This window comes from Mastomys coucha, unplaced genomic scaffold (assembly GCF_008632895.1).
Source record: "Mastomys coucha isolate ucsf_1 unplaced genomic scaffold, UCSF_Mcou_1 pScaffold12, whole genome shotgun sequence".
In the NCBI taxonomy this organism is placed as follows: domain Eukaryota; kingdom Metazoa; phylum Chordata; class Mammalia; order Rodentia; family Muridae; genus Mastomys; species Mastomys coucha.
The window spans coordinates 57050069-57072627 of NW_022196894.1; the positions used below are offsets into that span (position 1 = coordinate 57050069).

The 22559-nt window shown below is 38.1% G+C and overlaps 1 protein-coding gene across 4 annotated transcripts in view; it reads right to left on the reverse strand.

Annotated features, from left to right (window-relative positions):
• The window catches only part of Arl6 (ADP ribosylation factor like GTPase 6), a 26973-nt gene extending 4808 nt beyond the window's left edge, over positions 1-22165 (reverse strand). For 2 of the 4 annotated variants that reach the window (XM_031364189.1, XM_031364188.1), the window contains exons 1-8: positions 21681-22165; positions 14681-14826; positions 7197-7258; positions 6780-6848; positions 5960-6054; positions 4087-4216; positions 834-889; positions 705-717 (exon numbers count right to left, since the gene is read on the reverse strand). In XM_031364189.1, coding sequence (XP_031220049.1) covers positions 705-717; positions 834-889; positions 4087-4216; positions 5960-6054; positions 6780-6848; positions 7197-7258; positions 14681-14803 — 548 coding nt within the window. In that variant the 5' untranslated portion in view covers positions 14804-14826; positions 21681-22165. The remainder of the gene's footprint in view (positions 1-704; positions 718-833; positions 890-4086; positions 4217-5959; positions 6055-6779; positions 6849-7196; positions 7259-14680; positions 14827-21680) is intronic. The other 2 variants (XM_031364191.1, XM_031364190.1) reach the window with 2 other exon arrangements.
• Between the last annotated feature and the right edge of the window lie 394 nt (positions 22166-22559).

Here is a 22559-nt window from a genome sequence, read left to right on the forward strand (position 1 = left end):
TGTGAAATTCACTAGAAAACCAAATTATCTCTGCCAAATGTGTTTTTAGCTGTTATAGCAGATTACTTTTCCATCCAACACAAAAGGCTATAAGTCTCCAAGGGTTTCTAAATCATGGAAGAAGGAAAATGAAAAACTATCCCACACATATCTAATATTATAATCAAAAATTGTAATGAGAATTTGTATCTCTTTTACTCTTATTCAGAGTACAAAGATTTCCAGTAAGAAGGAACAGTCATTCTATATAAATTGAAAACTTCTGACTTGGTCATAAAGACTTTTCAGAAAGGCCATACAGAACACACACCTATCTACTCCATTGCATGCTGCAAGCTGTTCTTATACATCTTATACAGACAATATAACCCTAGGGAAAACTATACTTACCTAATCTAGTAGTGCTATACCATTGTACTATAGCTATTGTGATTATAATACTAAATGAATGGTAAACTTGTAATATATGTATAAGATATATGTGGAATACTATATTTCATGATTCATAAAAAATTGGTTGTCCTTTGGCTGTAGTTATTAACAGTAAGGCCTAATATTTCTTCCAAACTTCAGATGTGTTTTTTAGCTACTAGATTTAATGAAAATCTGGGTCCATAAATTAAAACCATTTTCCAGATTTGCTAATGTATTGAATGTAAACACAGAAATCTGCTAGAAAAATACAATAAAATGAAAATACTTACTGTACTGTTTTTTCTGATAGCAGAAATAAAAACAAGAAGGGGCATTGATGTAATAAAATTAAAACATAAAGATGAAATGAATGAGTGAAACAGAAGCAGGCTACAGCTGTGCAGCAGCTTGGGATGTACCTTGGAGCCAGTCCACGCCTTCCTGCAGGCCTTCCCCCTTGATGGCGTCACTAGCACTGAAACAAAGCCACACACAAAAGCCACTTTATGGTGTCCTTCAGCTCTACGAGTAAAAAACAATATGTGCCATATTGCAAAGAAATACATACTAACAATATATGTGTTTGCGCAAAACTGATTAAATATTGAAATATAATATATTAATAATGTATATTCTATTGAAATATAATATTATATTATATAATAATAGGAAATTAGAGTCTGCAGACTAGGGGTAAAAACACCTGAGACAAATTTTGAGATCTGTAGTGATATTAAGGACACACATTATTTTTCCCACTGTCCTACCTCACTGCACCCAGTGCTCCGACAGCATTTATCAGGTAGAAATGTTAGACTTAGAGCACACGATAGTCACAGAATCAACTGACATTGTTTGAAATGTAATTTGTTATTTATAGAGTAAAATCCCATTATAACATGGGTTTTGTTGCTGCTGTTATTGTTATTTTATTTTTGAGACAGGGTCTCATAACAGTTCAAGTTTGCCTCAAACTTACTATGTATTGGTTGAACAGACTCTAGCCTGAAAATACAGGAATTTATGACAATATTACATGTTATGAGTCTAGTAACTTGCTTTAAAATTCATGATCATATTAATATATAACTAAAATTTCTGAGTAATTAGAGATTATCTTATATCATTCACTTAGGAGGAAGCATCACGTAGAAGAACCTAAAGATTTCTTGAAATCTTTTCCTGTATTTCCAAGTAATACAGGAAAGAGAACTGTCCACGGCTGGAGGTGTCAGCAAGTGACTACAAACCTGGCCATTTCTCTGAACCAGTTCCCTCTTTACTGTGAGAAAAGCTGTAAGACTCAGAACTGGAGCAAGCATCCAGCTCTTTAGCAGGTGCCACAGTACTTGGTTTTTATGGCCCACACCCTCCACAGCTTCCCTCTGACTGCTCTGTTGGAGCCAGGCTGCTGTTTCTCCCCCAGTCATGAAGAGCACTTTTCTTCCTGGCCTCTCACTAGTAGCTGCTTCTCTAACCATGCCATCACATGAAATACTCCAGCCTCGAATCAGGCCATAAAGATAGTAAGTCCTCATGCTTTCTCTTACCCTACTGACATTTCTTCACCCAGTCATCTAATGTTCTGTACAATTATTTTCTTATTAACCCTCTATTCTACATGTAAATATCCAAGTATATCACAAAGGAGCTAAGTCAAAATATGACAATACAGTTGAGGCCCCAGACTCTATATGGTTAGTAATAATGGTCAAAAATAAAGACCTCGACCTTTTCTTTAGTTTTCCAGACAATACGTGAGGTAAGAGGCAGGTAATACTATATCCCTGTGTCACTAAGGACCCATCCATAGAGCTAACACTGGAAAAGAAGGATAAACATATTTTCAATTGTGTACATGCTTTTAAAAAATCATAAAATGCAGAAAAAACTTACAAATGAAATGCTAATTTGTATTTAAAAAGATGATGTCCAGTTTGAATTAAAGAGAAACAAAGTTATAGGTAGATATAAAAAAAATCTTGGCTTTTTTTTCTGTTACATAGAAAACAGGACCTGGGAATATAACATCCTCACAGCATCACGACTTCATCATTTACAAAGAAAAAATTTTGAGATGCCATAATTAAATAAATAAATCTGTTTAAATTCAACTGTTATTTTAGGTACAAAGAGGATGATTCACTTGTAAAATTTGAATGTTTGTATATTATGCTTTCTAGCAAAGCATTACAATACTCTGTAAAACTCAAGAATTAGTATTTACTCTAATGTATATTGCTTTGTAGCCCAACAATTTGGAATCCAGTGATTTATGATAGCAAAGGTTTTATCTCAAAGAATTTCTCTGTCTAAAATCACACTCTTGTTTAACTATCAAATACCACATGGATCTCAGATTCAAATTCAACAGCCATAGAGTAGTCCTGCCCCTTCCCCCACTGCTCAAAAGCGAAGAGGGTTTCACTATATCCTTCTTGGGCAGAGAGATCTTCGGTGGGAGCAGGGGTGCTCAGAGAATCCTGAGATATTTCTAGCATTTACTTAAACGCTACTCTGTTCAGCACCAAGGCTAGCTCTTAAAATCTTTTCTTTTTAAAAGTATTATTAGTTCTTTGGAAGTTCATACAATGCATTTTGATCATATTCACTCCCATCTTCGTAACCATCCAACTTCATGAGTTCTCTCTCTCTCCCTCTCTCTCTCACAGCCTAGTCAGTCCAGTTTGTGTTACCCCCAAATATTTCTGGGTGGATTTGTCTGAACTAACTCTCCCTCTCCAGTAACTATCAAAATGTCAACATCTCCTCAGCTAGGAACAGAACTGTGTTCCCAACCCCAAGTCCACACTGGGGTTCCTAGGCTCCACTTTCTTGCTTTATATGCTTGGTCACTTTTAGCATCAGTAGACTTCTCTGACTTATGTCCAACTTCCTGTTAAATCTTACTGTAACTCTTAGAAAATATAGGAACTGCTATAGAGGGACACTTTAAGACATGGGAAGGTAGGTGGGTAGGTAGCAAAAGAGGATCTCAGTAAGGTAGCACATAAGAGTTAATTAAGAAACTCTTTCCAAAATAAGTAATGCATAGGAATTTCAGACACTGTTTGCTAGTATGTCCATATACAGCCATTATATCTACTCTTCATTTGAACAAATATTTATACTATGTATAACATGTGCCGGTCACAAAGTAGGAAAGGAAAAATAAGGCAGTAACCAAAACTTGTCAAAAATCCCAACTTCCAGGGAGCTAACCTGCTAAGAGTTAGGAACTCAGACCACCATAAAATAAGCAGCAAAGAGGCCACATGTAATGGTGTGGTAAAATAGCAACACAGGATAATTAATTTGGTGAATGATTCAGACAAGGTGACACTATAGTGGCTTGGCTGATTTCAGGCAAAAAGGGAAGTCACTATGTTTGAAGCCAGAAGAGTAAGTGGGACATTTAATTATGTTTTTCACTATAGGAGACTTGTTTTTGTTTGTTTTTTTAAACATACTTTTTCTAGCATCAAAGGATTTGTAAAGTTAAAGGCAGCATTTTCATGAATAGCTGCAAATCCGTGAAGTGAATATTTAGCTTATATCCTATCATGTTTGGCCATTTATAAAATGTCAAAAACAAAACCAAACAAAAACCCTAAACAAAACACAAACTCAAGACTTTTCAGAAAGACAAAATGAGAAATACAATTTGTTTACCAAATATGCCACGGCTTATCTTTAATGTTCTCTAAACATAGCAACTGAGACACTTTCACGGAAGTCACTGCATCTCTAAGATCCATTTTGTTTGCAAAGAACAAGATTGGAATTCGACGGTGCTTAATATCTGAAAAAGAAAAGGACCCCATCATAACACCTCTAATGTTTTAGATGACTTTGCCCTAAAACTGAAATGTGCATATATAAACAAATATATACAGTTAAATATTCATCTAAACCTGTGGTTCTCAACCTATGGGTTAGCATATCAGATATCTGCATATATTTACATTATAGTCTAAAACAGTAGCAATATTACAGTTATTAAGTAGCAACAAAATAATTTTATGGTTGGGGTCCTTACAATGTGAGGAAATGTATTCAAAGGGCCACAGCATTAGAAGGTTGAGAACCAGTGATCTAAAGAGAAAAAAAAAATCTAAAACTATTTGTTAAGACCATGTGCTCTTTGGCTAGGTGCTTTAAACCAAAGAATAAAGTCAGAGAAGGGGAACCTAGTAGTCATAGAGAAGGATCTCTGCAAAAAGGCAAATATTTCTGTGTTGCCTTGTAAATACAAGCCATGCAGACCTCAAGTAGGAAGAGGAGGAGGTGGGTTAATTTTAAGTCATAAACAATGAACAAATGAAATTATTTTTAACTAAGTGTTTTTTCCATTACAATTTTGAAAAGATTTTCCAAAGTTTTTTTTTAAATTTATATATTTAACTGTATATGCATTAACTGTGTGTATATGTGCATGTTTGTATGTATATATTGTGTACACATGCATGTTGTGTGCGTGCCTCTGTGTGTATATGTGTATGTCATGTACTTGCATGTAGGTGTGTCATGCTATGTATGGAGGTCAGAAGGTAAGTCACAGGAAAGAGTCAACTCTCTCTCTCTGTCCACCATGCGGCTCTGGAGGTTCAAACTTAGGATGAAAGCCAGATTTGGCAGCAAGTACCTTTAGCTGCTGAATGAAGCCAAGTGCAAATGTTTTAAGGAGCTTAGAAGTTAGAAGGCATAAGTGGTAGATGGAAAGAGAATTTCCTTGCTACCTGTCCAATATTGTGCAATTGCCTTTCACAGGAAAGGCAACACACAGCAGGATCTTTACAGCTTGTAAAAAATAAATAAATCATATATTTCCAGCCATAACTATTATATCTAATTCTCCATAAAAATCACCTTACCAATTTAATTGCTGTATATATTTATCTTTTCACCTAAGCAACACTTAAAAATAAAACAGTCAGGAGTTCTGAACTGCCTATACCTCCAGTTCCAGAAGCTCTGACACATTCTTTTGGCCTCTGTGGGTTTCTGCACGCCCAGGGTACACATAAATACATTCATACTTAAAATACATATCAATGATAAATAATAAAGCCACAGCCCAGTTCCTCTTCCTCCTACTTGAGGTTTTCCTCCTTTCTGTTAACACTGAAAGCCAAACAAGCAAAAGTATGACCCTCTGCACAGCTGTCTCTGCCACCACAGGCTGGACAAGAAAGAAAGCAAAGCAACGGAGCTGATGTCCTTCTGCACAGAAACCCACCTCCTCCCTCAGCTCTTCTGTTGAAAATGTTCTTCTCTTATTATTATTCTATATGTTATTGATATATTTAAGTAAGTAGAACTTTTAGTGATAAGGAAATAAATGCCAGTATATAAAAACAAATACTGCAAAAAGCTTTGAAATTAAAAAAATTTAGGCAAAGTTAATGTAAAGCTTTAAAAATTTACAAATTTAAATATAAAATAATTCTATTTCATAATCATCTCTTATACTAAAGAACAAACCAACACATAGAGACTGAATCCAAAACAGAGATGCCATAGGTGGAAGAAACTACACAGATACCTGGGTGATTTAGAAGGGTATCAAGTTCTTCTTTGGCCACAACCATTCTTAATTTATCACTACTATCAATGACAAAAATAATGGCTTGTCCATCTCTGTATAATGTAAAGAAAGAAAACAGTGAAATTATTTTACTACCACATACAGTCTTAAGTGGGTATCAAACATCCAGATCCTAGTAACTTGGCAGCTGTTATAATTGAAGTACTTACTGAATATTATGTCTGTTCACTTTGAAAAACATCTTGAATAGAAATACTCATAAAACAGGTAATCTGCTGTTAAAACAATCTTATGTTCACTAAATATGGTTAATAATAATTCTGATCTATGATCTATAATTTCCTTGAAGAAATAACCTGAATAAGGAATAATTTTTTCACTAAATGCAGCCATGGGATCTGATTGCACAGACCCCACAGATGTGAGGGAATATAGCATCATGCAAGCACTGGAGATGGAGATGGGGAAAGAGCAAAGTATCAGCTGAGGGACTTTCAGAATCAGTCTCTCTCACTCTCTCCCCACCCCCTCTCTGTAATCCCAGCCTGGGTTTCAAAATTAGTATATACAGTCCCAGCTGGTCTTAAACTTGTGATCCTTATTCCTGGGATATTAGGCATGCACCACTATGTCTAGCTTGAGAGCTGGTTCTTAGAAATCACTATCAAAACCAGAAAAGAACAAAGTCAGGAATCATATGAAGTTACATTATTATAGCAGAAACCATATAAATTATAATATAATGATTGGATTTCTAATCATTCTTTGTCATTAAAATGTAGCCATGTAGTTAAGCAACATTCACAAAAATACTTACTTATAATAGTGTTCCCAGAGATTCCTGTACCTTCCTTGACCTGACATGTCAAACACTGTAAAAGACAAGCTATAAAGAAAACAAAGCATTAGTGTATTTAAAGCAACTAAATTAAATGGTTAAATTTAATATTTTAAGTTATTTTCTATCAGATAAATCACCATGGCTACAGAGTAGTAAATGTTAATATTCAAGAAAAAATTAAAAGTGATTTTATTAATCTAAATATGATTTTGCAATGGGTAACATAAAAATGCTTCCTTTGCTAATGAGGTTATCAAGAGTTGGCCTAAACTTTAAGGGCTGAGAGTAAGCAAAAGGAAGTGGTACAAAAGGGCACAGCCCATGAGGATTTGAAATGACAAGTGATTTCTAGTCTGGAAACAGCTTCACAGTCACAGAGAGAAGGGAGGTTACCTGGAGGATTTGAATTTCTCTATGCTAAATCCTATGGTTGGAACTATGTCTTGAGTTTGAGCCTGTAAGAGAAAACATAAAATGGATTAAAGAGTCACTCTGAGTTCCTGTGTTGAACTTCATAATCAGTCAACACATAGATCCTAAATTTATATATGCTTGGCACAGTCTTAGCACTGGTCCCTGTTATCAAGGAGTTCATCACACAACAATCAACATATGACAACATGGACAAAGAGTGCTCAGAACTGACATCTGACCCAAGAGTGAATGGTAGGAAGGGGAAGATCTATGGCAAGTTCTTGGCAAAGATTATTCTTGAAAATGAAGCTAGTGGAATGATCAGAGTGGGGGAAATAACTTGCTACTCAGGAAAAATAGAAGGCATGCTGCCAGAGGCCTGCTCGAGCTTAGGAAAATTGTGAGTCTGAGGTGGGACACAGCACTGGAGAGGTTAACTCTCTAACTGTAATGGGTAAACATTCTAGCTTATTCTGTGGCTCTGGAGATTAACACCTAGTTGTTAGATTGGGGTTGGGGGTGGGGGGATTAAGTAAAGAACTGTTCTCTTGTTCTTTCTCTTTGTTCCTTCCCAGCCTGTAGAGAGGCTGGAAGTTCATTAACTCCTTGTCAACTAGAGAAAGTTCCCAGAAAGCAGCAGTCACTCTTAAACTAGACTCCAGTCTTTTTTTGAGAGAGAGAGAATAAGGGGAACTACTTTCTATTCTCACCCTTAATTCTTATATCTCTTCAGGATACATAATCACATGATATTCCAAGCATCTTTTTTCAAAAGTTCACAAGTTTCATACATAAATTCAAGTCATGAATTGAATAAGACGTTACAACAGAAATATATACATGCATTTCCATTTAGACTAGTTATCTTATTAAACATTCATTATCTGGAACTAGCTCCACACATTCATTACAAGTTTAAAACAATAATTCTTATGTCTTAATTTTGGCATGGTTTTTGTCAAGAGGCAAATCATCTGCCTAATGTCTCATTAGTTGTTAAGTTTTGTATAGATAAACTCAGTCAATGTTTCATCTTCTGTCCTTGCACCCACAATAAACTGTCCACTTCCAGTTTACAACTTTAGCTATCAGACAATGGTTTCAGAGCCAGCCCAGAAATATTGCCTTCTCTGATTGCAAATCTGTTCCAAGCCTGCTGTCTATCCTAGTGAAATTAGCCTGTGACATACGACGGTTTACAGAGCCCTAATTGCAGTTTTTATAACAATGAGAGCTCAAAATTACTTGTGTAAATTTAGGAATTCTATAGAATCACTATTAGGAATTAAGAAATCATCAGTTTGTCTACATAGCATTACTACAAGAGAAAACATCATCACTGATCTGCACAAAATCTGCCCGATAGGGTGGGCTAATGCCCAGGAATTATTGAACTAATTTAACAATGTCAGGAAAGGCATATCAGCAATAAGAATCAATCCTGAGATGAGACTTCGGAAGACTTTTTCAAGTCTGAATTTTACCCATTGCAGACCATGCAAAAATGGTGGGCCATCCCCAGGGAAGTCACCTGCTAGCCTCAGCCTTTTCTAGATGGCTCCCACACAGCACGCAAGTCTAAAGTTCATTGCTAAGTAAAAGAGGGATGCATACTGAAGTGAGTTATGATAGCTTGGGTAGACAGTTCTACAGGAAGATCAAATGGACCAAGAGAACAGCAGGATGCACTTTGACAGATCTCACAGACAATTAAAGCTATACTGACAACTGAATTCATTAAATGCCTCCTAGAATTTCCATCATCACAACGTCATTCATTTAAGCAAAACTCTATCCTCTTTATGATCCACATGCTGAGAAGTTATTCTTGACTTTGTCCTTTGTTACATGCCATGTATGAGGCTATTCACTCTGTTTTCCTGGCTCTGTGCCACCACCTTAGAACAGTCCTTTCCATTTGTTGCTTTGAATTACAATAGCCTCCTAATTACTCCTAATTTGCTATGCCACCTGGCACAAGTTAAGTCTAGGTTTGCTTAAGTGTCAACGATATTATCGTGCTCATAAACTTACTATGAGAATTAAATGAGCTGATAGGTATAAAATTCTTACCATGCTGTCAATAAACATTTCAGAAATGTTTGCTATTATTATAATTATACTTTCATTTTGGTTACTCTTATTCCTATCTTTACCCATATTGCCTTAAGAATAACTTAATAAAACATCCTGTGACTTTTATGTGAAAATAAGAGTAGAGCAAGGGAAATTTTGCCTCATATTGCCTTGCTCACTCAGGTACTACACTTTTGTAAACTTTAAATTCAAGTAGAAGAGAAGCTGAAAATGAACTCGCATGGGAACCTTAGTAATGTGCTGTGGCCAGGCCTTTCCCAGAGCAGCCCTTGTTTGCCTTGCCCAAGTCTGTTTACTCAGCTTTTCCTTCTACTCAGCTTTTGAGCTGCATTAATCCTTTCCCCCAAAGTATTTTTCTTGTTTGCTAGAAAAATTATTTTGTGGCACTTAGGATCTTGCCTCATTTCTCTGAGGCTCCTTGGACAACAAACTTTGGAATAAAGTATTTCTTAATTTTGTTGTTTTTCCTACGATCCTATCATTTTTATTTAATTTTTTTGCATCAAGTACATGATAAAAGTTAAAAGTTTAAGGATATCCCAGGAAATATACAACAAATATCAACAGTGTCTTCACTGAATCATAATTAGCACACTTAAGTTGGCTCTACATAGTTACCTAGGTTTTTCACAAAGTCCCCTTAAAAATTTAGTTTGAAGGGATAAAAATCCCTAACATGCTCTTCTCCAAAGTCCTGATAAAAATAATCAACAAAAGAAGCTCCAGAGTTGACTAGGACAGAACAGATTCATATGGAACTCGTTTTCTACTGAAGTAATTCAGAGAAAAGGCTGGGCACAGCATGTACTCGGGAGATGGAGACAGTGGATGTCCTGGAGCCCTGGCACCAGCCACCCTAGCAGAATCTGTGAACTTCAGATTCATTGAAGGACCATGCATATCTGAAAAGTGGGGTGGAGAAAAACTGAAGTAGAAACTTGAAGTCAATCTCTGGCCTTCTGATTTACCCCTATGCACACAGCAGGCACACTCTCATTCCCATTTTCAAAACAAAGAGTCATGTCTAATATTAATTCCCTTCTGTTTTATCCAAGAACAAATACATTCAGTCACTGGACAGGAATGGCAACAAGGAAGGAATGTAGACTGGACTGAGTCCAGCAGTGGTTTGAACAGTATCAAGAGGACCAGAACAAATTTCTAACAGAAGTCTTATTTTCATCAAGTTTATTAAAAAATATTAACCTCCATGTGATCAACAAAATCCCCTGGCCAAAGATGATGATGGTGATGCTGCTGCTGATGTGATGATTACATTCAATGTATTCATCTATATCTAAAACATATTTAAGTGCTAATCCTTATTGTAGGTATTTGTTACTCAATGCTGTGGTGGCTTGAATAGGTATAGGCCCCACAGACTCATGTGTTTGAATGCTTGGTTGTAGAGATAGGCACTGTTAGAAGATGTGGACATATTAGAGGAGGTGTAGCTTTATTAGAGGAAGTGTGTCAATGTGGAGTTGGTGCTTTGAGGTCTTAAATGTTCAATCTACCCCCACATATCCAGTCTCCTGGCTGGCTGCAGTTAAAGATGTAGAGTTATTGGCTCTTCCAGAGCCATGCCTGGACATTACCACGCTGATGATAATGGACTGACCGACCCCTCAGAACCTGTAAACCAGCCCCAATTAAATGTTTTCCTTTATAAGAGTTGCCTTCTGTGTCTCTTCACAGCAATGGAAACCCTAAGACCCTAACTTGGTTAGTACTAGGGTATTACTATGATAGGCCTGACTATGTTTTTGTTTGAAAAAATGTGGATTTTGCGACTTTGAAAAGCAGTGGAATGCTTTAAGCTGGGCTTAGTGGACCACACTAAAATAAGCATAGAGGACAGTGGTACTGAGAGTGATTTGAACTGTGGGGTGGATTCAAGAGGCTTCAATCTGTTGCTTACAGATTGTTCTTGTGTTATTTTAATGAACAATGTGACTGCTTTTTGCCCTCGTCCAAAGAGTCTGCCTGAGGCTAAGGTGAAGAGATTTAGATTAATTGCATTGGCAAGGAAATCTCAAAACAGTATTGACTCTACCCTGTTTTACTCTTACAAAGAGTGTTTTTGATCAAATGTAGCAAGCTGAGAAAGGAAAAATACAAAATGTATGCTTCAAGGATTAAAGGGGCACCAGGAAGAAGAATGGAGCTAAATGCTGTGTTCAGGGAGATTAAAAAGATTAAAAATATTAAATGGAATTGGTGACCTCCAGGCAAGATCCCACCCAGCTAAGCTTCCATGTTGTGAAAAGAATGTCCTCAAGGGTCACTGGCACCTATTCTAAATTTACAATGTATTTGCAATTGTTCTAGGAATAGTTTTATCATGCTAGGCATTATCATGGTCTGGTTAGTATTTTCATTTGGACATAGAGAGATATGAGTGTGTGTCAAGCTGACAAGGGGCAGATTGTGATAGCTACTTTCAGTTGATTTGATTCGGATCTTGAGGTGGGATGACACATACGATTTGGATGGAAATATGACTTTGACCCAGATCATGAGGCATAGTTGCCATGCTTATAAGGACCTATAATGAAATGGAATTAAAGAAAAGCTTAGGTCCAGCCATGATAGTACATGCCTTTAATCCCAACACTCAGAAGATAGGGGCATTGCACATCTCTGAGTTCAAGGTCAATCTATAGAGCAAGTTTCAGGTGTGAATAGTCAAGTTTTGCCTATGAAGGAAATCAACAAAAGCAAAAAGCTTGTAAAGATGTAATAGAATAAGAGAGCAATGTTCTAGCCCTAGCAGGCAGCAAACGTGGCAACTTCAGACACATGGCTCTGGCTTTATAGAGTCAAGAATAGCAGAAGAGGTTATAGAATCTCCCTCCGCAACTAAAGAAAGTTGCTGATGGTAGGTGTGTGGCTAGGGGTGTCCCTGTTTGGAGGCCCAGGGAGGCCACTGTGAATGGGATCTCCCTCCACGACTATGGAAAGTTGCTGAGGCCAGACATGTGGCAGGGGTATCCCTACATGGAGGTCCAGAAAGACCATTGTTTTAAAGTTGTGAAAGGCCATTCTGTGAAGCTATGAAGGTGAAACTTGGATTGCCTTGGAGACTCCAAGAGGTTATAGATGTCAGAGCCATGGTAGAACTATGGAAGAAAGCTGCTAACAGGGAGTGGAACTTCTTTCCAAGAGAAAGAAGTGTGTTGCAGTCAAACCTGAAAGGAGTTGGAGATCTGAAGAACCTTTTGACATCAGACATGAAGATACAGAGTTTAGAGTTTGCCCAGCTGGTTTTGGGTCTGGCTTTGGTCCAGGAAATCCTCAGTTTTCCCTTCCCTATGTTTCAAAACAGTGATGTATATCCTGTGCCATGATATGGTGAAAGTATGTGATCTGCTTTTTGGTTTTGATTTTATAGGGGATTACAATTTTGAGATTGGATAAATCTTGGATGAGACTTTGAACTTTGGACTTTTAAGTTGAGACTGTGATAGACAATGGGACTTTTGAAGTTGGACTACATGCATTTTGCATTATGTTATGACTATAAGCCTATGGGGGGGCAGGGAGTGGAATGTGGTGGTGTGAATAGGTATGGGCCCCACAGATTCATGTGATTGACTGCTTGGTCACAGAGAGTGGCACTATTAGGAAGTGTGAGCTTATTGGAGGAGGTGTGGCCTTGTTAGAGGAAGTGTGTCAATGTGGAGTTGGTGTTTTGAGGTCTTAAATGTTTAATCTACCCCCTCTAACCCCAAGTGTGAAACATATCCTGTCTCCTGGCTGCCTGTAGATTAAGATGTAGAACTAACTATTAGCTCTTCCAGAGCCATGCCTGCCTGGATCCTGGATGCTGCCATGCTTCCCTCAGTGATGATAATGAACTGACTGACCCCTCAGAATCTGTAAGCCAGCCCCAATTAAATGCTTGTCATTATAAGAGTTGCCTTGGTCAGAATGTCTCTTCACAGCAATAGAAATCCTAACTAAAACAAGGGCTCTGATACTGAGGAGAAATGTAATACGTAAGGTATCAACTGAATATGTAGTATACTATCAAATGAATAAGCAGACTGCTAGCTGGGCAGTGGTGGCCTTTAATCCCAGCACTTGGGAGACAGAGGCAGGTGGATTTCTGAGTTCGAGGCCAGCCTGGTCTACAGAGTGAGTTCCAGGACAGCCAGGGCTACACAAAGAAACCCTGTCTCGAAAAACCAAAAACCAAAAAATAAACAAACAAAAAAAGCAGACTGCTTTGGAATTTCTCAGGATGAGCTAGATGCTTCTACCATTCTCCCCACCCCACACTATAAAGGTCTCACCATGCAGTCCTAGCTGAACTGGAGCATTATATGTAGACCAGACAGGCCTCGAACTCACTGAGATTGATCTGCCTGTCTACTGGGTGCTAGGATTAAAGGCATATACCACCAATAAAAACTATATTTTTCCTTAAAAAGAGTGAATGGGTGAAAAATACCCTAGCAACTGAGGATATTCATCATTTCAAATATAGCACTAGAATAATTTATTCTTAAAAATAAGTTTGAATCTAAAATCTATTTATCCAAAAATAAATTTTACCTACATACACAAGAAGAGACAGACAACTTTCCTATAAAATGAGACATGGAACAGCCTTATAATTTTTTCCTAAGAGAATACTATAGATCCTCTGATTAATATGCTTCATTAACTAAACATTGTGCCCAGGCGTAGATGAAAGCTCACAACTGATGATGAGTTCAAATAAGGAAGTAAATGTAAAAGCTACACCTAAGTGACAAAAGTATGGCGCCTATACACCTTCCAATTCAAGTAACACCTCTTGGCTATTATCAGTGTAGTTTAAAGGGCAGCACGGTGGCAGCAAAGCAAATTGCGCTTGGAATCTTCAGGTCAATTTTTCTGAACCCCAAGACAGCTGCTTCCAGCATAAGGTTCAGGAAATAATATCAGGAATTTTATGTAACAAAGCCTACCTCTGACTTATGAATCATATGTTGCATGTGCTAACTTTATATATTTTTAGTAGTAATATTTTCATAAAAAATTGCCATCTGTCACTGATATGCACACCACTATCTAGTTATACACAGAACTTAGAAAAAAAAGTAAACAAAGTTAATGTAACCTGTAAGTAAACTTAGGCAATTCATGAAGATCTTTAGGAGACTATAAAGGAAGAAAAAGAAAACATCCCATCTTAATAATCAAGATGCACCTGCATAAATATGTTGCATTTGCAGTAAGCTACAATTCACTGACACCCCTTTACCAACAATGATAACAGGCCTTCATACTAATATAAGAAATTGTAACTTAAAAGTAATGTTTCACATAACATTTCTCTAGTATCAGAAAATGACAAGAATTCCAGAAGGACTTACATTTGAAGGCTTTAGTTTGTTAATGATTGTTGTTTTCCCACTATTATCCAGCCCAAGGCATAAAACATGAACCTCCTTCTTCCTCAGGCCAAGTAAACCTGAAAGTCTGTCCAGCAATCCCATCTTGTGGCTTATTTAAAGAGCAACTGCAAGGGAAAAGAAATTATTAGTTCAAAGGTACCTTACACATGAAATACATTTGTTTACACATGAAAAATGTAAAGATAACGGCAGCACACAAACCCATCGGTGTGGCTTTATTCCTAGTAAACAGCGTAAGCCGATTATCAGAAAGGAGTCTTAACTGAAATGCAGACTGGCAGCTTATAAACCTTGGCAACACGAAATAACATTCCTGCAGCAACCATATTTGTAATATTCATGAAGTAAGTCTTGTTAGTTTCAGTATCATGTGGAGTTTGCCAAGTGTAGTTTTCAAAGTTATTTATGAATGAGAGTCCAGAACACTACAAAGGAACGAGACTCAGCTACAGTCTGATTCTAAAGCTCAAAAAGCAGAAGACAGACAAGAAAACAAGTGAAAGGTTTAGGCATATCATTTTAACCACTAGACAAATCTCTAAAACAAAGGATGCTTAGATTTTGAAATAATTTGTAATTATAAAAGTTTTACTGGGCCGGGCAGTGGTGGCGCCTGCCTTTAATCCCAGCACTTGGGAGGCAGAAGCAGGTGGATTTCTGAGTTCGAGGCCAGCTTGGTCTACAGAGTGAGTTCCAGGACAGCTAGGGCTACACAGAGAAACCCTGTCTCGAACAACAACAACAACAACAACAATAACAAAATGGGGTGGGGGCTGGCGAGATGGCTCAGCGGGTAAGAGCACTGACTGCTCTTACAAAGGTCCTGAGTTCAACAACCAGCAATCACATGGTGGCTCACAACCATCTGTAATGAGATCTGACGCCCTCTTCTGGTGTGTCTGAAGACAGCAACAATGTACTTACATACAATAAATAAAAAATTTTTAAAAAAAGTTTTACTGTTTTTGTTTTCTATAGAGTTGCTTCCATTTTTGGGTTGGGTTTTCTAATAATAAACAAAGAATGTCCTGATTCACCCGTCTCTTATATAGTTCCATAATTTACCGCTAATTCTTTGGGAATAGTGGATACATTCCTTCATAATTTCAGTTAATCTTACTAAATTCATCATTTTCTTAACTATTTACAATATCCTACCATTATGTAAAGAGCTTTAACTATAATACCATTATAGAACATAAAAGTAAATGCAAATTTTAAATACATATATGTATACACATACAGATACGTACACAGAGGCATGCATATATACAAATATGCTATAAACACACACACACACATACATACATATGTATGTATTTGCTAATTTGTCTCTTAGGTATTCAACTGAATCAATTTTTTAGAAGAAAAATCTGTCTTGTCAGCTTTCTGTTTTTATAGCAAATGCTCTAGTCCATGACAGAATTCCTATGGTTGAGACTAAGCTCTTAAGACAGGCCTTTGAGGAGTGTTGATTATAACTGTCAAGTATGGGATATCTCCCTTTCAGCTGTTGGCTTAGGAGAGGAGGGTCCCAGAGACCACCCAAACAATGTACAAGGTATTGCCCTTCCTCTTATTGCCCATGGGAACTTGATGTTAAGACACTATGGCTGAAGATATGGCACACTTTGGTCACATAATATGGAGAATCTAGCTGGTACTGACCCAGAAGCTTCTTCCCCGATAGCTAGCTTTCCTAGTACATGAAAGTGCTATGCAGACACTGAGGCAAAACGTCATTAAAGTCTACATCGTCTGTGAACCCTGAGAGCTAGTATAATGTCCATGGGTGCAAGAACGACATGAGGATTATAGGGGTAACCAACTGCTTTCTGGTTGGATCTAAGGGCTCCTTTTTGGGCAGAAACTCATGCTTTGGTATAGCAGACTTGACCACAAACCCATTAATGAGGAGGTCATAGGGAAGAACCTACGACTATTACTGTGCTACATCAATATAGTAAAAAGCTGCTCTGTATACTTTTATTATTATATCCACAGATTAATGCAGCTCTCGACCCTTATCAGAGAAGCTTCTTTTTGCAGTGTAGTTGTTGATATAAAGATTCACAACCAGTCCTCGTCCAAAGAATAATTAATTGCAAAGGCTCAGGTCTAAATGAAACACTTATCTATACTACACCCTTCCTCTCAAGGCTTAGGAAACATTTTGGAAGAGGAGGCAAAAAACCTGTAAAAGCCAGAAGCTGGGGAGGGTGGTGCAGTTAAACAGAGACTTCTGGACATGACAGGGCTATTGTTTTCATGAACTACTGACAGCCTTGATTGTCTACACAAGAACTGCCCAAACCAGCCAACACTCTAGCATGGATTAGGACAGGGCTCACGAGGCTGCCTCTCTATCTGAGAAGCTAGCAGTGGATGGCTGCCAGGAGAGTCAATTTCCTTAAGAGACACAGCCACTGGCTGGTTGCCCATGTGGATGGCTGTATACCCAGGAGCATCAGGGTGGCACTAACTGGACCCTCTGGGTTATTTTAAAAGAAGAGCAAGAAAAGGACATAAAGTTGGGAGGGAATACGGGGGTTGGGGAGAAGAATTGGAATTGGGGAATAGGGAGTAGATAAACTCAAAATGCACTGTACACAATTATAAAATTCTTTTTATTTATTTATTTATTATATGTAAGTACACTGTAGCTGTCTTCAGACGCACCAGAAGAGGGCGTCAGATCTCATTATGGGTGGTTGTGAGCCACCATGTAGTTGCTGGGATTTGAACTCATGACCTTCCAAAGAGCAGTCGGTGCTCTTCCCCACTGAGCCATCTCACCAGCCCAATTATAAAATTCTTAAAGAACAAATTAATATATTAAAAACATCCAAGCTATTCAATTTTCTAGAGCAATCTTTAAACAACAAAATGAGCCACCCCCAAAAAGCAATACAAGGCAAAATTACTTTGAAGTCAAATAAAACTGCTGCTAATACAATGCTTGCTTTGCGTAGCTTTATGTCTGTCCCTATCCCCCAATGGTACTGTTAAATTTGCACTTCACATCACCAAATGAAGTTTTTTAAAGATCTTTCATTTGGTGTCATCAAACCCTAAATATTACCATATAATAGAAGAAAAATACTCTTTTTACCAACCATCCCAGTACTACCACTACTACCACAATACATCTGCCTACTAAGTGGTTTTCTTCGCTCTCTGAACATTACTTTCCAGAGTTCTTGAAACATTAATTCACTTCATTAATTCTCATGGTCATTTACAGTCACATAAATCTGACATGTTACAAATCCTTTTATGCCTTTTATGCTATACACCCCATAAAAAGGAAAGGGTGTGGAGGAAAGACTATCAATAGGATGCTTCTAAGTCAAATGCAGAAGAAAAGTGACTGTATCACTGGCATTTTGCTTAGTGCTTTTGGGAGACCTCTCTTGAGGTCTCCCAAACCAAATTTCAATGATATGCCTACAAGAAGTAGTGCATACCTCATGGGCAGCTCTCTCTTACCCTAAGGATAGGTTTAACCTTTGTGCTAGTTCAAACCTTTCCATATTAGAGATTCAAAGCCCATTTCAAAACAGTTCTTTGAATTCCAGCTTAGGAGTTGGTATTTGATGAGTCTATCTTAAATTTACTTTGTTACATAAAATCATTCATATTACTGGGCAGTGGTGGTGCATGCCTTTAATCCCAGCACTTGGGAGGCAGAGGCAGGCAGATTTCTGAGTTTGAGGCCACCCTGGTCTACAGAGTGAGTTCCAGGACAGCCAGGGCTACACAGAGAAACCCTGTCTCAAAAACAAAACAAAACAAAACAAAACAAACAAACAAAATCATTCATATTTATCATTTTAGTTGGAATAGGCTATTAAGAGGGAGACATTTTCCATATAACCTTTAACACAGCTTCAAAACTATAAACTCTCCTTTTTTCATGTCTCCTCTCTGGGCAAGTACTACAAAGAGTTGACCGTTAAAAGGTTCTATCATGGCTATTCATCTTTTGTGACTTTCGATCATTTTCCTCAAATACCTGAGATTTATTACTGAAATTTTGGGAATATAAACTTTTAAAGAAAGGTCAGCTTCTCAATTTTTTTCTTATGTGCAAAGTGAAAAATCCTGTCACAGCTCTGTTTAAATCTGGATTTATTCTATCACTAGTAAAACTGAATATTCTGTAAAACTTGCTTTTTATTAGTGTTCCTCTCGGCTGCTTGCCATATCTGTTGGCTACTGCTTTGACTACTGTATGTAGTCATATATATATTCCATGCGTATGTACTGAAAACCATTTTAATCAATTAAAAATTACTTTACTACTATTGTTTTATAATATGGAGCTTTTATCTGATGACAATGGTGGTTTTCTTTGGTTTCTTCCTTCAGTTTTAGGTCTAGAAATATTTCCTTCTCTTCAGTATTTTGAACATATTAACTAATATTCTGTTTCTTGCATTTGTAGTTAATTTTTCAGGTTTTAAATTCTAATTTTCCTGAAATGTACCTAGGTGAGAGCTGACTCAGAGACCTGGCTGTCCTTCTCCCCGCTGGTTCTCCACCTCGTTGTTTTACAGCACAGCTAGCAACTTTTGTCCAGTTTCATTTTCCTTCCTATTATCCCTTTTGAGTAATTTTTAATCCCTTTTATATTTTTATGGGATATAAAATATAAATAAATACATATTTATATTTTATATTCTTATATGGTATTTGGATCTAGCAGTAGGTCCTCTGTACATTCTAAACTATATTCTCTGGAAGAGATTTCTTAGGGATTACTTCTAAAGAATCTCAAGGTCACTGACATTTGAAAAATTTTATATAAGCTTCTATACAGCATCACTCTTTAGTATGCTGATACTATCTCTAAAGCTCCAAGAGATGGATAAAGAAATTTGTCTGTATAAAGAATGTATAAAGAATACTGTCTGTGAGTACTTGTCCTTGAGAACCTTTCTGGGGAAATATTTCAACTTCACACAGGCTGAGAAGCCTGATCTATTCTATTACTCTGTTTGTGACATCATCTTTCAATTCACAAATTCCTATATTTTGTCATGTGAAACATTAAGTTTCCTTTCATTAACATCCCTTTTTCAGCATAGAAGAGGTTTAACAGTTTCTTCAGCTTTGAAGGGGAACGATACCCTGAAAATGTGCTTTTGAGGGACTAATGTTCTGCTGATTTTATTGTCTTCTTCCATTTCCTTATTTTTCTTTTTGAAGTTTGGAGAAAGCAAGTTTTTAGGCAGAACAAAGTTCTCCAAATGTAAGTCTATACAGTGCCCTTTAAGAAGAAACAAGACCCACTGTGACTGAGGAAGACTGGCTAATCAATAAGAGAGAAGAACAGGATGAACTGGAGTCAGAATCTGTATCATGGCAAATACAGATCTTTGCCATAAAGATCTGTAGTTGGAAAATAAAGTTAAGAACACAAATCACAAAACACTCTTAGCCAGTGTTCATTCTCTAATTTGTTCTGAATTTCTTCAAAATAGTAGTTTAAAGTTTTTACCAATAAAATCACCTCACTGTAATGTACTCATAAATAAAAACATCATACAATTAGATTAAGGTAGCCACTCAAGCAAAAACTTGCCCAGTCCCAAACTCTCAGTGAACTTCTACACTAGGACTCTTGTAAAGCAATTGGGCTTTTGCTAAAGGCTTTACATTTTTACTACCAATTAAAATTTTACGCAATTAACACCCAAAACAAATGGGGGGGGGGCTGTGACAGGGTTGAATTTAGGGAAAAAATTAGCATTATACACTCTTTCCCTACTCATGTCGATTTAAATTTTCTAAAGAAAAGTATATGTTATCTGGCAAAATGGTAAAGTGCTTGCCTACAATGTGCAAAAGTTCTAGATTTGATCTCAAGCACTGTAAAACAAGAAAGAAAAAAATTTAAAATTATACTCTTAGCAACAGAGATAGCACAGCTCTCCTAGGGGACCAGAATTTGACTGAGGCCCTCAAGCACCTGTAATTCCAATTCCAAGGCTGGTCACACCTTCTTCTGGATTCAACAGGCACTACACTACATGAACAATTACGTACAGAGAGAGGTTTCGGGAGAGGAGAGAGAACAAGGTATAAAGCTGATATTGACTTGAGACTAGACTGACTTCCTTAAAGGATAGAAAAAAACCCAGCATATTAGCTAGATTAGGAACAAAATATATCTTTAGCTTAAAAAGTCTTACTGTATGTACTGTATAATGCTGGCAGAATTGATAGCTAAAGTAAACTTGGCTAAAATGAAACAACTCCTGTTCTTGAATCAAGAACACTTAGGTCTCCTAGCTGCTTTCTGAGAATTAGTTTTCCAAAGGATTAGGTGGCTGCCAGAAAAGCAATAAAGATTTACCATATTATCCACATGTAAGAGCTTAGTGTTAAGCTACAGAGAGAGATGAGATAAGACAGAGAAAACTCCAGAAATGCTGTTTTGTAAACTTTAAACATGTTAGAGGTGTGGGCTGCTGCACATTCTTACTACCCCAATTAAACAATCTTATTAAGTTAGAAAATCCTGATGATGAAATTTCAACCAAATAACTCATACATCGTATAAAAAGGCCCGTCTTGGGTAGCGTTAAAGTCAACCAAGCAAGCAAACAACATTCGCCCAAAGCAGTTCAATACAGTTTCGAGGCACCTTAGTATTTATCACATAAACTCAATTCTTTTTTTTTTTTTCCGTCTCTCACAAATGAGAGATAGTAACTCACTTGGATTAAAAAATACGGGTAACAGTTTAGAGTAATTCTAAATCGGACAGGGGGAGGGTGTCCTCTGGCTACCCGGGTGGAAATGGCTGCGAACAGGTAGCGGGAACTTTTTGAACTAGAGGATCCTGCTGCAGGTTCCACAGCACTACAGGCACGGTAGAAAGATCGTGTACCCAACAAGGCTGAGAGATGGTGATGAAGAGAGACAAAAAGCAGGGTGGGGGTGGAGATACCTGATCTCCGACGCCAATCCCAAGGCCAAGAGGCTGACCAGGACAAGAACGGAGGCACTCTTGTACCCGTTTCCGCGGTGGGATTTCCCCCGGAGCTTCTGCCTTCTTCTCTATGCCTCCGTAGAAAGGTTCCCTTGTCCCAAGCACAGCTTCTTCTACAAGTTGGGGGAACCGGCGGGCTCACCCTGGATAGGAGCATCAGTGGCTGGGCAGGCGCCACAGCGCGCGGCGTTCCCTTGGCAACGGGAGGCTCTTCCGGTCCTAAAGCCACGCCCACTCGGGCGTTGTAGGCGTCTGCCGACGGGTTCCCTGCGACTGAAGAACTCTGGGTAAAAAAAGCAAGTGGTCTGATTCCCGCAGAGGAACTCTATTAGAGAGAGTGTGAGCACAGAAGACGTGGGGAGACGCCAATGCGCTTGGACCCGAGTGGTAGCTCCTACGCAGCTGGGACGCGTGGGAGCTGTAGGCCCGCGCACAGCCTGCCGGGTAGCGTGCTGGGCGGCCTTAGCTGCGCGCGCAACGGTGGTTGCTGGGCTCCTGGGTTCTGGTTAGCGCTTTTGGGTTGACCGCCATCGCCGGGGGCGGTGTGAGGTAGGGGAGCGGATCAGCTCAGTTCTGCTCCTCCTATTACTCAGACCCTTTCCTGGGCTCAGCCTGAGAGCGAGTCCTGCAGAAGGACAGCTGTTAGCACAGGCAGGAGAGGGAAACTGGTGTAAAAACCAGCCAGTTTTTAAAAACAGAAACATTATTTGGCAAAGGAAGTGTGATCCTGTCCCTAGTTCTTAGCCTGTCTGTTGTCCAGGATATTAACTAACACCAGACATGAATTTGTGAGTACAATCCTAGGGATCACAGAGCCTGGTGGCCAGGAAAGGATTT